Source organism: Coenobita brevimanus, chromosome 23, assembly GCF_032717465.1.
Source record: "Coenobita brevimanus isolate Jiangsu-jjx chromosome 23, ASM3271746v2, whole genome shotgun sequence".
Classification (NCBI taxonomy): Eukaryota; Metazoa; Arthropoda; class Malacostraca; order Decapoda; family Coenobitidae; genus Coenobita; species Coenobita brevimanus.
Genome location: NC_136976.1, coordinates 53,739,596 through 53,754,274, shown reverse-complemented (window position 1 = coordinate 53,754,274; position 14,679 = coordinate 53,739,596). Strand labels below are relative to the sequence as shown.

Here is a 14,679-nt window from a genome sequence, read left to right as displayed (position 1 = left end):
AAGGGGTTAATGAATTGTGCCACCATATGGGTATTGCTTGCACACCACACTTCTTAACACTGGGAAATCTCACACAGGCTACTGTTATCTCCCAGCTGCCCTACTGTCTGGATTTGGCCCCTGTGGACACCTCCCCCCCCCCGCTCCACCCCAACAGCTCACTTACACTCTGAAACTGAAGTCCTTCTGTCAGAGACCGTGAAACTAAAGCCCTCCCTGTCAGAGACTACTTTGATATGAGGGGCACACAGTTCTGTGCAGCAGCCTGTTCCAGTACACAACATCCCTATCGTTACATGACAGAACAGGCCCATAACTTTCAACAGATTTTTAGAGGGACTGGACCAAACATTTATACCTCCGTACTACAAACCTAAAATTCAGCCTAAACGCTTAAGTTTACAAACCATCCGATATTTTTCAGTTTGATTCTACCTAAAAGTTGATGCTTAATGAGGCGGTAGCTCAGTCAGTGGAGAGGTGGCCTGTGGTCCTCCTGGACCTAGGTTCAAATCCCCACTGGGGCAGGGAACAGTTTAAGGATTTGAATTTAATAAAAAAAAGCCGACTATTGATCTACCAGAAGACCCGCCGACATGTTGTAAGAGTACCCCCGTTAATACCAATATAGCAGTCCTGTATGAGACAGCCCTCACATGTATTCATAATGGATGGTGGATGTTAGCGCTGAAGTGGTGACATGTAGAGGTGTATGGAATGTAGGAGGACTACTGGGCCTTGGGAGCAGGCTGTGAAGGCTATGCCAAGAGTCGGACACATATATATATATATATATATATATATATATATATATATATATATGTTTAGTGATGGAGGTGGGTGTTTAAAATAAAAGGCTTCATCTTCTGCTGATCTGAACTTTCGGCTTAAACTGTAACTGAGTTTAATAATTTGTCCATTTTACATTTTTGTTGTACTATGCTGCTCCCTTATCATGATTGTTCCAACACGCCTGCAAGTACCATTAGGATTTAGTTTATGATCAGGTTGGATCAAATTTAGAATTATTCGATCAAAAATGCTTAGAATTGTTTGAATTTTCAACAAAACCACTCCAAGATTTTCTTCCTTTTTATTTTCAAGTTCAGCTTTATAAGCCCAACGTTGTTTTCTTTCATATTAGAGGATGTTTTTGGCATATCCGATAGAGCTTGGATTCTGGGGGCTTGAATGATGAGTGAATGGAAGCATGGCCCATTGGATTGAGCAAATTTGGGCTGTCTGTACATTGTTACTCCTTACTCTGCCCTAGGGTGGGAAAGGAGGTCCGGATGATGATGATGATGATAAAGGTCAGTCATCTTCCATAACATAGCATGTATTTCACACACACACACACACACACACACACATATATATTTGCATTCCATCATATAAACCTTGAGCTTAAAATATGCAGATTCCAACGTACAATATGCACAAAATATAAACATTTATTCAACATGTCAAACACGAGCAAACATGGCGTTTCTTCTCTCCGTCATGTCAATAATTTCGATCAGAACCGCCTTCAGATCAAGACTGTCAAGTGTCCTAGAATGAACACTCAGTCACATTATGTGGTTTAGCTGCTTGTGAGTCATTGTGCTCCTCAAGTAAGTCCCTCAATCTGTAGATGGAATTACGATAACAAAACACAGAAACATAATTATAAACACAGCAGAGAGAAAATAAACTCACAGGCCAGAAGGCAACCAAGAGCTATCGACAACACTTGGCGATTGACAATAACAGCATTGCCACACAAATAAACATTGAAAAACATCATAACATGGCCAAGATGCATCACAAATAGTCGTGCCAACAAGATTTATGATAATATTCGACATATAGTATCATGTTTTACTCACAAACTGGATCAATTTCATGAGCTGTAATTGAACCCAGAATCTTAGTTGGTTTTGACAAATTAATATACAGATAACATTGGAGGGGCTATAGCCCCCCTAGCTCCCCCCAGAAATTATGGACCTGCAGAAACACAATACACTTAGGCACATAAAACAGTCACCACAAAAGCATTTTCAAACTCTCTACAACATCATCCCACCTCCAGATATTCCAACACTAGTAAAGAAAAAGCATCTACATAGTCAGTGCATGCACAGACAAATGCAACACCTTGATCACAGGACCATACTATTAGCCACCTCCCCCTCTTCCCCACTGACATCCACTCGTCGGAGGTGTCCTTAAAATAGAGATGATCAAGTTTAGCTAGGTTCAGAGCTCCTTAATTACCAGCTTAGATTTGGGTTGGGTTGAATCACAAATGACACCTGCCTGGCTTGTAGATAGGCCCACACATTGTAACATATAATGGAGCATTGCATAGAACATGCCACCCTAAGTTGCAGACACATCAACTGACCCCATATGTACAGTTGCTTACCTGTGGTCGATAGGTTTGCTTGTTCAGACAGACCAAGGTTGAGCAGTGACAACAAATATCACCCATCTCCCTCCCTATCCCTCGAAAAGGGGATGGTGGACTGCAGAAGGGCAACTTCAGTCTGCAGTTATGTCCAGATCAGCCTGGGACCACAACAAAAACATTGATGATTGCTGGCAGCAAGGTTGTGGTCAATTACAATTGTTGTATTACAATTACAATTACTATTACTTCACAGCCCAGCTGTTACTATCACAATTACTATTAAAAACATTTCAGTATCTGTTCTGTCTATCTATTGCCAGACGCCACAGTCCCGTACGGGGTGGCCATTTGACTGAGTTATTTGTTTTACAGGGAGGGTCACTAACCCTCCACCAACCCACTTGACACGTAGGGAGCACGTATGGTTTGGTTATATGGTTACCACCCAGTGTTGTAAATGGTTTCTTGGCTTGCAGGAAACCATTTGGCTTGTCACTCAATGTAAAGCCACCTGTAACGGAAAGAAAAGCATTAAGTAGTGACAGGAAAGATGGGAGAAATAGGAAGAGAGGAGGGCAGGCGCAGAATCTGTTGCTAGTACTATTACAGTACATTACTTGGGTGTCTGTTGCTACAGTGGAACCACGTAAATCGCGGCTTTATGAGACTGAGCACACACTGCGAATTGAGAATTTCGCGAGTTAGAAATAACTAATCTTATGGGGAAAATTACTTTTGGGTCGGTTGTCTCAGAAAAGTTACTGACCTTTTCCCCAAACCTACATCAAACTGGTCACCATTGGAAAAGAAATTAGTAAAGCTTATTTAATGGGAATGAACAATATTGTAAGATTCTTACCTGACTCAGACTGACGACATTGCTTGAATGGGCGGGGAGGGGAGAGGGATTCCAAGGCTTGAGGCGAACTATAGCCTCTCAGCATGAGTATGTTGCCACCTCTGTGTCGTTTCTTCCTCATCAACTTCCATCAGGAACCCCTCAAAGTCCAGTGCGGGGACAACGGAAGCGATGTCGTCATCGTCCTCCGCTGTCTCCGTGTCGTCAATTCGTTGGGATTAATTCTTTACCAAACGGATGCGGCCTTTCCATATTTTCTATTGAAATGAGTCTTTCACAGGTTACTTGTTATTATTCCTGGATTATTATACCTACTGGGCAGTTTTGTAAACTTACCTTTGAAAGCTATAAATGAGGATTTAAAATGCCTAATATATCTACACTGATGCGTCCAGTTGGAGCAGTGGTTGGTAAACAGTGAGCCAGTTGGAGAGATCGTCAGTAAGCATGCTGCGAGTGACCTGCTTGCTTCCATAAATACCCCCCCCCCCTTTTTTCACCTCTTGCATTCACAATTCATCAGTTAACTACTTGTGTTGCGTATGAATCAAAATTACTTAACTTGAGATTGTGAGTTTGCTATAACATAGGTGGAGTCGCTGCACTTCATTGAGCCTGGTGGGCAACTTTGACTTTCTTCTCTCCACCGTCAGTCCTCCTTATTACATCTGACTTTTGGGTGTAAGGTAACATTAGCTTCTTCTTTCCTTCCTTGAAGAAGTTGTAGGCCTAGGAGGGATACAATCGGCCATGGGAACACTGGGCTGGTGGAGGAAGCACAGAGGGGAAAAAAAATCCTCAACCAGGGTTGGCATTGATTAAAGCAAATTGATTTAATCAATTAAATCACTGATTTTTTGGCTAAAAACTTTTTTTTTTTAATCTAAAAGTTAGCAAAAATAAAATCTGAAGGTTATGAAAGTGGTGTATACCTTTGTGTTGGATTCATTTATTCAGTTACTTAAGCATTAAGTTAGCAGATTTTGGAGAATGGTGCTATTAGTAATTGCTACATTGTATGACAGAAAAAATATTTTTACATTTGTGTAACTAAGTGTTGAAATTATTTGTACATCTGAAATAATGAGCCATAAATCAAAAACCAAAGCCATACTTAAGGCCATGTCATAATAATATCAGCTTAAGATTTTTATTTGCGGTAATGTAATCAGCTTTGGAATATGCTATCTTGATTACTACTGGCAACTCAGCCTTAACCAGTAGGGCACAGAACAGGACTTGAACAGGTATGTATGTGGATTCTGGGCAGTGGCTTTCAGCCTGAACCATCAGTGGGTAGACAGGGCATGAAGTTAACAGTATTCAGTATACTGCTTTTGAAATATTAGCGATATAATAAACAGAAAAATCAAATAAATTAAAAATAAATTGAATGAAAAAAATCTTTGAATTTTTTAACCCCTAACAGGCGGGCAACGTTATGTAATGTCCGTGAGTGAGGAGGCTGGCAACATTGTGTAATGTCCAGCCATTTTCGGTCCTAAATTATTGGTGAATTGGGTGATAAGGCATCCTTGTCACCTACTGTCCTGCTCTCTACCCTCCCAAGCCTTGAAACAAGTAAAATTGAATATATATATATGTGAAGGTGGATGGAATAGTTGGTGAATGGGGTGTGCCTGCTGAGGTAGATGAGAATGGGAGTGCGTTAGTGGACATTTGTGCTGGGAGGGGGTTGGTGATAGCCAATACCCTCTTCAGGCATAAAATGATCCACAGGTATACATGGCGAGTGATGAGAAGGGTGGGTGGTGAACTGAGTGAAAGGAAGGCAATGATTGATTATGTGTGTGTGGATGAAAGGATGCGAAGATGTATATTGGATGCAAGAGTTTATAGAGGTTGGGGGAGTGGACTTTCTGACCACTACTTGGTGGTGGCCAGAATTAAAGTTCAAGTAAGATGGAGGAATAGAAGAAGGGAAAGACGAGAGGAAGGAGTAGTTGCAAGGAGAGTGGAAAGGTTACAAGAGGATGAGAAAAAGGCAGAGTATAAGAGAGAAGTGGAGGAACGATTGGGCAAATATGAATTGGAGCAGATGGGGGATGTGGAAGGTGTGTGTAGAATATTTACAGAAGAAATATGTTCAGCATGTGATGTGGTGTGTGGAAGGAAGAGAAGACGGAGGGGGGTGCAAGGAACAGCGTGGTGGACTGAAGAGGTGAAACGGGCTGTGGCACAAAAGAAGAAAGCATACAATGAATGGATGAGAAATAGGGGCGTGGAAGAAGTTGAGAGGCGGAAGAGAGAGTTATATGTAGAAAGAAAGAGAAAGGTGAAAAGATTAGTAAGAGAGAGTAAGAAGAGAGTGGATGAGGAATTTGGAAGGAATTTGAGTGTAAAGTGGAGGGACTGTAAAAAAATGTTCTGGAAAGAGGTGAAAAGAGTAAGACAGGGTGGAAGTGAAGTTAGCAGGGGAGTGAAAGATAAAAATGGTAGATTACTAGTGGAGAAGGGAGAAAAAGTGAGCAGGTGGAGAGAACACTTTAAGGAATTGTTGAATGTGGAGGATGGAAGTAATGCGAGTATAAGTGGCTGGGGAATGGCTGGGAGAAGGAGGGAGGTGAGAGGACAGGAAGAAATCAGTAGGATAGAAGTTGTGGAAGCAATGAAGAAAGTTAAATCAGGGAAAGCCCCAGGAATTGATGGAGTGTGTGGTGAAATGCTGAAGCATGGGGGAGAGATAGTAGTAGAATGGATGTGGAAGATGTGCAGATTGGCCTGGGAGGAAGGTAGAGTCCCGGAGGATTGGAAGTCAGGTATAATTATTCCCTTGTACAAAGGAAAAGGGGAAAAAGAAGTGTGTGGTAATCATAGGGGCATTTGTCTTCTTAGTATAATAGGAAAAGTGTATGGTAGGATACTTATTGACAGAGTTAGAGAAAGAACAGAGAAATTAGTTGGAGAAGAACAGGGAGGCTTTAGGAAGGGAAGAGGTTGTGTAGATCAGATATTCATTCTCAGATCTTTAGTGGAAAAGTTTCTAGAGAAGGGAAAGAAGTTGTATGCGGCTTTCATGGATTTAGAGAAAGCATATGACAGGGTGGATAGACTAGGATTGTGGAAAATGTTAAGAATATATGGAGTAGATGGGAAGTTGTTGAATGCTGTGAAGAGTATGTACGATGGTGCGAAGGCTGCAGTGCGTGTGGATGGTGAACTAAGTGAATTTTTCTCTTTGAAAGTTGGTTTGAAACAGGGATGTGTCATGTCTCCATGGTTGTTCAATCTGTACATGGATGGGGTAATAAAAGAGGTACAAGGTAGGGTAGTGGATGTTGGAGTGGCCCTGGTGAGAGAGGATAGTGTTTGGAAACTCCCTGTACTGTTGTTTGCAGATGATACTGTGTTGTTGAGTGAAGACGAAGGGGAGCTGCAAGGCTTGGTGGATGAGTTTGGGAGAGTGTGTAAGAAACGGAATCTAAAGGTGAACGTAGGGAAGAGTAAAGTGATGGTCTTTGAGAGAGGTGAAGTCAGTGAATGTACAGCGAGGTTGGATGGTGAGGAATTGGAAAATGTGAGTACGTTTAAGTACTTGGGTAGTGTGATGAGTAAAGATGGAGGTTTGGAGGGTGAAGTGGTTGAAAGGGTACAGCAGGGAAGAAAGGTTGCTGGTTCTTTGAAAGCAGTGATAAGAAACAGGGAAGTGAGCATGGAAGTGAAAAAGTTACTACATGACAGTATTGTGATACCAACTCTAACGTACGGAAGTGAAGCTTGGACGTTGTTGGAAGGACACAAGTCAAGAGTAAGAGCCGTGGAAATGAGTTATTTAAGAGGAGCCTGTGGAGTCACATGGAGAGACAGGCTGACGAATGAGGATATAAAGGAGCGTTGTGGTGTTGATGTGGATGTGATAGGAAGCGTTATGAGGAACACACTGAGGTGGTTTGGCCATGTGGAGAGGATGGAGGGTGAAAGACTGACGAAGAGAGTGTATGTGAGTGAGGTGGAGGGGAAAAGAGGGAGGGGGAGGCCGAGGATGAGATGGAGAGATGGGGTGGAGAGGTATATGAGAGAGGGGGGTGTGAGTTGGGAGCAGGGGAGTGAAATGGTGGGGGACAGGGTGACTTGGAGGCGATTTGTTTGTGGCCACCCCAAACGGGATTGAGGTGTCTGGCAATAGATAGATAGATATATATATATATATAAGTTGTAGTATTATAATTGTTCAAGTAAAATAGAATATACGTCTATAAGTTTAGTTGTTGTAAGTGTTCAAGTAAAACAGGAAACACATAAGATTTTGAGGACAATGAATAGCGTAAAGAAGGCATAAATGATAAATATAGTGCTCAGTGGTGAAGCAAAAGGAAATGAGCAAAAAATTCGGTAGCCTCGCCTCAGGTGCACCTGGTGATATGCTGCCTGCCCGCGCTCCTCCCTCACTCCTCCCCTCCTCCTCCCACAGCCAGCAGAGACATACTACCGCGTGTGTAACACCTCTTGCCTTCATTTTTTCATCCATTCATCAATTTATGCATGTTTAGGCTTGTTCCTTGTTACTTTATTTTTCTGAAAATATGCTGAGCCACACAGTCATATAATTGATAAGTTGCCCGCCCATAAAGGGTAAATTAAAAAAATTTTTTGAAAAAATCACCAACCCTGCTCAACCACACTGGAACCACATGTTAACAACGGAGAGAAGACCATGCACTAAGCTGGCCGCCAGGGCATCAAGCGTGCGTCCTTCATGCTTGGCGTTGGAGGGAAGCACTGTGATTGGCTTGTATTTGCTATGTTTGAATATGATTGGTTTAGTAATTGCCATGCTTTAATACGATTGATTTAGTAATTGCCATGCTTGAATACGATTGGTTTATGCCCGGCTAGACATGCAGGCTTGAGGTAATAGTGGCACATGTTACATGAGGCATCTGAAAAGCATCACTTGAGGCAGCATTTGCTAATTTCGTGTAATTTCCACGAGTTTCTGATTTGCAAACAGTTACATGATGCAGTGTATTATGAATCCTCCATTTAGGCTTGCATGATTTAGAGAATTCAACTGTACAGTCTTACAATTACAGTTACGTGTTCAACAACACCCCACTGTTGACACGCAGTTAAATTTGAATTGGTTCACCGTTGTCTGAACGTTGATTGTTGTCAGCTCGGATTGTGTGATGTTCATCGCAGCATTACTTGGTTTTACAGCTCTTAATGTTCTGATCATGGTGTTGGTTGCAAACAAGACTGCAGTGAACAGGTGGTAATAGAAAGTAATAGACTACAGGTAACTCACACGGAACACGATCTCACGGAACGCGCTCGCAATTATACACGGTAAGGGCTGGGATACATATAAGACAACGTAAGATTAAAAAACCATCATGAAAACTACAAATTAACGCAGGAGAGGCCTTTGAAAGATCAAATCCTCGAACGTCACCGCTCGCAATTATACACGGTAAGGGCTGGGATACATATAAGACAACGTAAGATTAAAAAACCATCATGAAAACTACAAATTAACGCAGGAGAGGCCTTTGAAAGATCAAATCCTCGAACGTCACACATGTAGCGCGGTTTGTTTTGATTATGTGACGAACTAGCCGGGAAATTATTCAGTGAGTGAGACATTCCAGTACAGTAGCACAGTATTTGTAAGTTAAATATTTAGAGTACTGTACTGTTCTGGTAAGTTTATGTGCAACTTAAAGTACTATTAAATAACGTTAAAGCAAGAAATAAAGTCTTATAACCAGTTTACCTGATAGGCGTCAGAATATTGCCTTTTTTATTTGTTCGTTTTTTCCACAGTACTGTACAGTATTTGTAAGTTTAATATTTACTGTTCTCGTATGTACTGTACTTGTAAGCACTTAAATAAAGTTAAATCATTAAATAAAGCCTTGTAACCAGTTAACCCGAATTATATGATTACCCATGATCGGCGTCGGAATATTGCCTTTTTTGTTTGTTCGTTAAACTCTTACTGTACTGCTTTTCTACAGGACTGTATTTGTAAGTTAAATATTTACTGTTCTGGTATGTACTTGTAAGCAATTAAAGCATTAAATAAAGCCTTGTAACCAGTTAACCTGATTTATATGATTACCCATGATCGGCGTCGGAATATTGCCTTTTTAGTTTGTTCGTTAAAGACTTATAATAAGAGAAAAATACATTTTTGTCTTGGTATCTTTACCTATTTGCTCAGGTTTGCTGTAATGGTTTGGATCATTTGATGCAATGCAAATTGTAGAAAACTGTGAAAACTTTCGGGAAGTGAACGAAAATCTGGGACATGAGACTGACCTTGACTTCACCCTCTCATGTGTCATCTGTCAGTTCACCACCTGATATCGTGATGAGTGGATGTACGATTTTTTCGCTCGTGGCCATGCCTAACCACACAGTTACACCCATTATCTCGACCCAGACAGAAAATACAATCTTTTTCCTCCCTCGCAAAACACAAACAACCACCCTGTTTACGAGACAGCAATATATATCGCGAAAATAACAAGGTAAAATGATAGAGAAAGATGAACATGTTATGACGGAAGAAGTACGTTTTCCCCGTCTGTAAACGTATTTATTTCTGCTTTGCATCTGTATTCGTAATAATTAGACTTATTGTTAGTTCTGAAACTGCATTACGATTCTATTTTTAGCCATACTCGTGGTGTGGGAGCTGGAAGTTGTGACACAACTTCCTTATTGCTAATCGGACTGACCCTCCACTTTATTCTCCCGTGGCAGAGTCTAGCCTTGGAGGACGTGCAGTTTTCTCATTTAGGACTGAAAATTCAACTCTTTCGCTCCCTTTTCCAAGCATGGGCACAACGATAACTTAAAAAATAACTCGAAACTACCATAAAGATATATCAAAAAGGTGAAAATGTATTCATAACATTTTTTTTTTTTCCAGCCATTCCTAACAGATTATGTACTGAAATCATTTGATATCACAGCACTGCATTTCTAAGTTAAATATGTACTGTTCTGGTATGTGCTTGTAAGTTAAAGCACTGGTACCAGTTAACCTGATTTATATGATTACCTATGATCGGCGTCAGAATGTTTCCTTGTGTTTACGTACAGTATTTGTGTGTTGAAGTTTTGCTGTGGAGTACTGTATTTGTGAGTTATAACACTAAATAAACCTTCTAACCACTTAAAGTGCTTTCTAGTGATTACCAGTGACAGATAACAGCAAAACAACACATTTGGGGGGATCTAGGGAGCAAAATATGGAGTAGTTTAAATATACGCGATTTCGCACCTAACACAGCACGGTAGGAACAAAACCCACGTGTTCCGTGCGAGTTACCTGTACTACCCTATTACTTTGCTTTCTGTTACTATTACAAGTATAGGCATACCCTGGTTTAATGATGTAGTTGGTTAAGTAAAAACCCATTGCTAGGCAGGGTATCATATATCAGGGTAGATGTAACATGTATAGGGATGTGTTTTTGAGCCTTGGGTTTCCCCCCAACCAAGTCCTAAACCCACCCAAATGAGTCCAGAAACAAGTATCTAGCTCACCTAAACCCCCAAATAGCTTTAAAACAAACCAAACAAAGACTAAAAGCAGTTTTTAACTCACCTAAACCCAAAAATAAAATGAAAATCATCAATTATAAAGCTGGAAAAAATCAAACTTAGTAAACTGCACCCCAAAATGACAGTGTTCACCTCATGTGTGACTAAAACACATTAATTTAAGTCTAAAATTAATTTTTAAATTGACCTAAACACAAAATTTAAGTGTAAAATTTCATCAAAATCCGTAAAAAAAAAAAAAAAAAAAATCAAAACCCATCGTTAAACCAGGGTTTGGCCATCATTGGGGGGGTATGATGGTATTTCTACCCACATCGCTATGCCGGGGTAATGCATCTAGGGGTATCGTTTATCGAGGTGTACCTGTAATCACTTCATTATCCAGACGCTTCATATGCAACGTGCTTCATATCCGGACGTTATGCCTTGGCTTTGTTAACTCCGTATTCAGATTAATTTGTCTGTATCCTGGCATAAAAGTTCTGGCCGGTGGCTGGGCGGCCTACAAATTCAAAAAATTGGTTGGGTGGCCATCCAGCCTCTCTGGCCATGCATTGGTAATAGACCAAACACACAAGCTGAGCAAAAATGGCTGTCCGACTCCCTGCCGAATGGTCAGAGTTCCCCGGCTGCCCAGATTGCTTGGAAAGTTCCGTCAGCACTCAAGTAAGACATGCCTGTAACCCACAAGCTGAAGAAAATGGCTGTCTGGCTCCCAGCCGAATGGTCAAAGTCCCCTGGCCACCTGGATCACTTGGACGCCAATGTCTGCATGCTAATACAGTAATACAGACACCAACCCACAACCTGAACAAAATGGCAGTCCATCACCCTACCTAATGGTCAAAGTCCCCCGGCCTCCCAGATCACTTAGAAAGTTCCACCAGCGCTCGGGTAATACAAGCCCATAACCCACAAGCTGAGCGAAATTGCTGTCCTGCTCCGTACCGAATGGTTAGAGTCCCCCAGCTGCCCTCACTCCCCCCCTCCATTCCTCCATCCCCCTCCATGTGTCTGCTTCCCCGTCCCTGCCCTCCCTCCCCTACCCCTACTTAGTGTGCTGCCTGCCTCCCACCACTTACCTCCCTTCATTGCCACCAGAATTTTTTTATTTTTTTGCAGTTTAATTGAATACTATTGGTTGTATCGAAATTCAAAAACACTATGAGAAAGCTCGTGAAATTCTGCCTCTAGACATGTACTTTGCTTTTGCACGATGTGGGCAGAATTTTATGTTAGGATGTTGGGAATTTATTTGAAGCTGTTTTGTACCCTTGAACAAGTTTATTCTCACTGCATTTCTGTACTTTTACTCATCAGCTTTGTGTGTTTTTATTAACTTATAGTATAAACACCAGCAAAGATGATGGTATACAGTTTATACCATCATAACCAATTTCCATGGGTATATTTGGCCATGGAAATATTTGTATTTATGCGCACAGAAGCAGCCATAGCTTGGTTCTTAGCTCTGTTGGTGTCCCAGAGACAAATTGAAAACTTACAGTTTTGGAGAAGGTTGAATTTCTTGCAACTGTTGTCTTCATTGATTTTTTTTTTTGTGTGTGTGTGTGCAGATTTTTGTTGTTTATGCATTGTTTTCTTACTGTCTAGCCTTATACTGAATATTCCCATGTGTGTTTTGATGTCTACATAGCTGAAAGACCAAAGAACACTGCCACAATCAGGAGGGGCACTGTACACGTGGGTAGGGTATTTGTGAATTTTTGTTGTTTATGCATTGTTTTCTTAGTATCCAACAATATATTGATGTTCCCCTATGTGTTTTAATGTCTAAATACAGCTGATAACCAAGAGAACACTGCTACAAATAGAAGGGGTACGGTACATATAGGTTGGCTATAGGTACAGTAGAGGATGTTGCTCCATATCCGGATTTTGTCCGTAACCGGATATGTCCTTGGCTATATTATGTCGGATAATTGAGGGATTACTGTACAGTATACAAATTTCAGTCTACTGTATTACTATTGGTATTACTCAAAAGTGCTCTAATTTTCCATTACTATTACTATTGCATATTACTATTACCCCATGCCTAGCTGGTAGTATTATCACTATTTACACCTCCCTCTTACTTCACCCTCAGGCGGAACAGCAGTTACAGATGGTGGAGGAGCAGCGTAAAATTGATGAAGAGCGGCAGAAGATTAAGCGGGAACAGGAGAGACGAACACGGGAGGAGCAGAAGATCATTCTCGGCAAGAATAATGCTCGGCCAAAAATCTCTTTCACCATTTAATCCTGGGAATGCATGTGCTTGGGAGGGTTGTATTTTCAGTGTATAGGGTTCCCAGTTATACAAATGTCTTCAGCTCCCTCCCTATCCTCCTAGAGGAGGATAGTGAACAACAGGAGAATGTTAACTTCAGCCTGCAGAGGAACCTGGGGCCACAACAACAATAATGTAGGGGTTCCATTTTAATTGTTTTGTTCCCTTTTATTTTTTCTTTATTTTTTTACAGGATGTAGAACTTCGTTTTGCAATTGGATGCAACAGTAAGTTAATGTAAGAGGCATGGTACTTTGTATTTGCAAGTGATAAGTAGTGTTTTTTTAAGTAAATTGGTTAATGTATTATTGTTTATCTTTCCAGTTAATCCCTTCACTGCCATGCCCTGTGGTATGTAACTTCACCCTCTGCACTGGGATGTCTGATTTTGCAAAGTTTATTATGGCACTTTTTGTCTAGAAATGTTGGTTTATGTCAGATGCATCTGGAATTTAAAACAAAAATCCCACTATTCTCTCATATGGGTTATTTTAGGTCCTCAGTGTTACCTGGTGGATGGCCAGGCTGACGCAGAGGGGAGTAGTTTATTTGGATTTTTTTTTTCTCAGACACTGCAAGATATGTGGAATGCAAGATAAATAAAATTGAGCCTATATAAACTAGTGAACACATTAAGGTGGTAAGATTCTTTACTGTGAATATCTTTATTTTCAAGATTTATTGTAGTTGTGAAAATATCAGCCTTTATGAACTCAAATTTATTTCTGTCAATGCCAGAATGTTAGAAAACAAATAACAGTGAACAAAAATATTCCTGTTACCTCTTTTACTTCTCTTTCCAAGGGTTTTGATAATCAGTTTCAGGAATCCACAGCAATTAATGATGATGATCATATATGGCCACACAACACCGTCATCAGCGCTGTTTGCTTCAGACACAGCAGACTATCTTCAAAGCCAGTGGGAAGAAAATCATGAGAGCCAACTGGATATTTGTTGCCAAGTTTCCTTTACACCAGATAACCATTTACTACCCTGGGTGGTATCCTTATAACCAAATTATGGCACCTGGTGGTTTATTGGGTAATTACAGCACTCCAATCAGATTGAGCCGGTGAAGGTTTATATCCAAGGGATGGTTGGGGTGTATTGCTCACGTAATGCCACTCAGGGATGAGTGTAGCTGGTCACTCTCATCTTAAATGTCAGGACCAACTTGCCTAGCCCCAGGCTCCTATGCTCCTCATGAGGCAACGTAGGATTGGATGATGGATTGAAGGATGTGTATAAACATTTTACTGTATAGAGTAAAAGTTTGGGATATATCTACTAAAAGACAAATAAACTCAAAGAAAAATATCAGTACATAGTAAATTGGTAATAACATCCTGGCATTGTCACAAGTAGTAGTGAGTTGATAAGTTTTGAGTTGCTTATGAGAAGACCCATGTGAGATACCAAATGGGACAGATTTCCATAGGGTTGATCATGCATTTCATGGTGGTAGGTGGGGGCACTTACCATCCACTTGATGTAGTGCTGCTCTCAGGTGTCTACCCTTTCCTCTCTTCCTTCCATCCTCTTCTCTCTTTCCTTCATTCTGTCCTCTTCCTTCTGCCTGTGGGTGAC

At 40.9% G+C, this 14,679-nt stretch overlaps 1 protein-coding gene across 2 annotated transcripts in view; it reads left to right on the top strand.

Annotated features, from left to right (window-relative positions):
* LOC145392979 (arginine and glutamate-rich protein 1-like) overlaps positions 1–13,607 on the top strand; it is a 113,362-nt gene extending 99,755 nt beyond the window's left edge. The window contains exon 4 of one of the 2 annotated variants that reach the window (XR_013896085.1): positions 12,907–12,964. Coding sequence is in view for 1 of the 2 variants with exons in the window: in XM_080267277.1 (XP_080123403.1) it covers positions 12,907–13,059 (153 nt within the window). In the remaining variant the exon portion in view is untranslated. Of the gene's footprint in view, positions 1–12,906 lie in introns of both variants that reach the window. The other variant, XM_080267277.1, reaches the window with a different exon arrangement.
* Positions 13,608–14,679: the final 1,072 nt, after the last annotated feature.